Raw genomic sequence first — 2,619 nt, forward strand, 5'->3', positions numbered from 1 at the left:
CATATGATTTATGAATGTCACTTTTTCTTACTTTGATGGTACTTTAAATCCATCTATATACAGTGGAGGAAATAAGTATTTGATCCCTTGCCGATTTTGTAAGTTTGCCCACTTACAAAGAAAAGAACGGTCTATAATTTTAATGGTAGGTTTATTTTAACAGTGAGAGACAGAATATTAAAAAAAAATTCCAGAAAATCACATCATATAAAAGTTATAAATTAATTTGTATTTTATTGTGGGAAATAAGTATTTGATCCCCTAGCAACCAGCAAGAATTCTGGCCCCCACAGACCGGTTAGATTAGTCCTCTCGCTTTAAGAAAGTACTCCGAATCTCAACTCGTGACCTGTATAAAAGACAACTGTGTCAACTCATTACCTGTATAAAAGACACCTGTCCACAATCAGATTCCAACCTCTCCACCATGGGCAAGACCAAAGGGCTGTCTAAGGACGTCAGGGACAAGATTGTAGACCTGCACAAGACTGGAATGGGCTACAAGACCATCAGCAAGCAGCTTTGTGAGAAGGAGACAACTGTTGGTGCCATTATTCGGAAATGGAAGAAACACAAAATGACCATCAATCGCCCTCGGTCTGGGGCTCCACGCAAGATCTCGTCTCGTGGGGTATCGATGATCATGAGAAAGGTGAGGGATCAGCCCAGAACTACACGGGAGGAACTTCTTAATGATCGCAAGACAGCTGGGACCACAATCACCAAGAAAACCATTGGTAACACACTACACCGTAACGGATTAAAATCCTGCAGCGCCCGCAAGGTCCCCCTGCTCAAGAAGGCACATGTACAGGCCCGTCTGTTTGCCAATGAACACCTGAATGATTCAGAGAAGGCTTGGGAGAAGGTGATGTGGTCAGATGAGACCAAAATCGAGCTCTTTGGCATCAACTCGACTCGCCGTGTTTGGAGAAGAAGCACATTAAGGTCATGGAGTGGCGTGGCCAGTCTCCGGACCTTAATTCCATAGAAAATCTGTGGAGGGAGCCGAAGCTTCCAGTTGCCAAGCGACAGCCTCGAAACCTTAAGGATTTGGAGATGATCTGCAAAGAGGAGTCGACCAAAATCCCCCCTGAGATGTACGCAAACCTGGTGACCATCTACAAGAAACGTCTGACCTCTGTGCTAGCCAACAACGTTTCTCCACCAAGTACTGAGTCATGTTTTGCTAGGGGATCAAACACTTATTTCCCACAATCAAATACAAATCAATTTATAACTTTTATATGATGTGATTTTCTGGATTTTTTTTTATATTCTGTCTCTCACTGCTAAAATAAACCTACCATTAAAATTATAGACCGTTCCTTTCTTTGTAAGTGGGCAAACTTACAAAATCGGCAAGGGATCAAATACTTATTTCCTCCACTGTACATGATCATGTTACAGACTCCAGGAGCAGCTGTTGATTATTCAGCTGTATATACACTATACTCGATGAGGGTCTCTGCTTACAGACACTGATGCACACATGGTGTGTCCTCTGGCATTAAGACCTCCGTATGCCTAAAGACCCAGACACACCAACCCAACATCAAAAAACTAGCGGCGACGAAGGCAGACCTTTGAGTCGCCTCACATCGCCTTTGTCTTGACCTATTAGTTGCACTCGAACACACCATAAAGACTACAGCCAACGGCCAACTACCACACCTGCGTGAGATGAAATAACTCTCAACACCAGCAGGCAGCAGTAGTTTGTATTCATCGTTCAAAAAAAGAAACAGGAAGACCAAGGACTGCGGATATACAAGCCGTTGTTATGATACGTACATGAAACAAAGCGGCGTTTGACGACCATTTTCACACCACTCTGAATACCCGCTTCATTCCAGACGGCCATGTTGCTGTGAAAATATCTGTGTGTTGGAATGATCAGATCAAGATGAAGATGAACGTTGGCTTGCTTTCCTCACTCTTCTCGTGCACTGATTCGTTTCAGCTGAACAGCCAATCAGAGGAACTTCTTTCACCGACGGGTTCTGCCGCCGATTCAACGTGCTTGATCGGCCGAAAAGCCTCCGACGCGAGCAGACTAGAGTCAACGACGCAGGACACACCGCAAAAACTAGGCCGACAGACGCTCAACGACAGCCCCAAACTGTTCAACGGCCGACTGTCCACTTGGTGTGTTGGGGCCTCAAAACAAACTGCTTGTCAGACCATCTGACAATGTCTGAAACCTCCTTACCGATGGTCTAATCTAAAACAGACAATCTGACAATCACGGCCACCTCATGCAGCAAATGACACTTTCCATGTGAATAACAGGGTGCAACATCACGAATGCTCTCCAGGACTGTCTGAAAGTGTGCACGGTTATCTCCATTTGTATGATTCATGCCGTCAAGAACACAAAGACACAGAGTTGTTGGAGAGGGATTGGGGAGTCAGTGGGACACAGCCAGGAGGAGGCCAGTGTGGCTGTTAGTAACATGTTACATTGGCCCCGTTCGGGCTTGGCGTCTTGGGCGATCCGTCCACAAGTGGACAGCTCTGACCCATCAGTTCACACCTGGCATTAGAATGCGTCTCCACATGCGTCTTGAGTGACCAATTGTGATCGGATTGCTCACTTCCCCGCTATATATGCAAATA

The 2,619-nt window shown here is 45.4% G+C and overlaps 1 protein-coding gene across 1 annotated transcript; it reads left to right on the forward strand.

Moving 5' to 3' along the window:
- Positions 1 to 376: 376 nt before the first annotated feature.
- Positions 377 to 2,191, forward strand: LOC141756598 (uncharacterized). The gene is made up of 3 exons (XM_074616461.1): positions 377 to 948; positions 1,005 to 1,143; positions 1,964 to 2,191. The coding sequence occupies exons 1-3, from the start codon at positions 428 to 430 to the stop codon at positions 2,189 to 2,191; spliced, it is 888 nt and encodes a 295-aa protein (XP_074472562.1). The 5' UTR covers positions 377 to 427.
- The last annotated feature ends 428 nt before the right edge of the window (positions 2,192 to 2,619 follow it).

This window comes from Sebastes fasciatus, chromosome 18 (assembly GCF_043250625.1).
Source record: "Sebastes fasciatus isolate fSebFas1 chromosome 18, fSebFas1.pri, whole genome shotgun sequence".
Lineage (NCBI taxonomy): Eukaryota > Metazoa > Chordata > Actinopteri > Perciformes > Sebastidae > Sebastes > Sebastes fasciatus.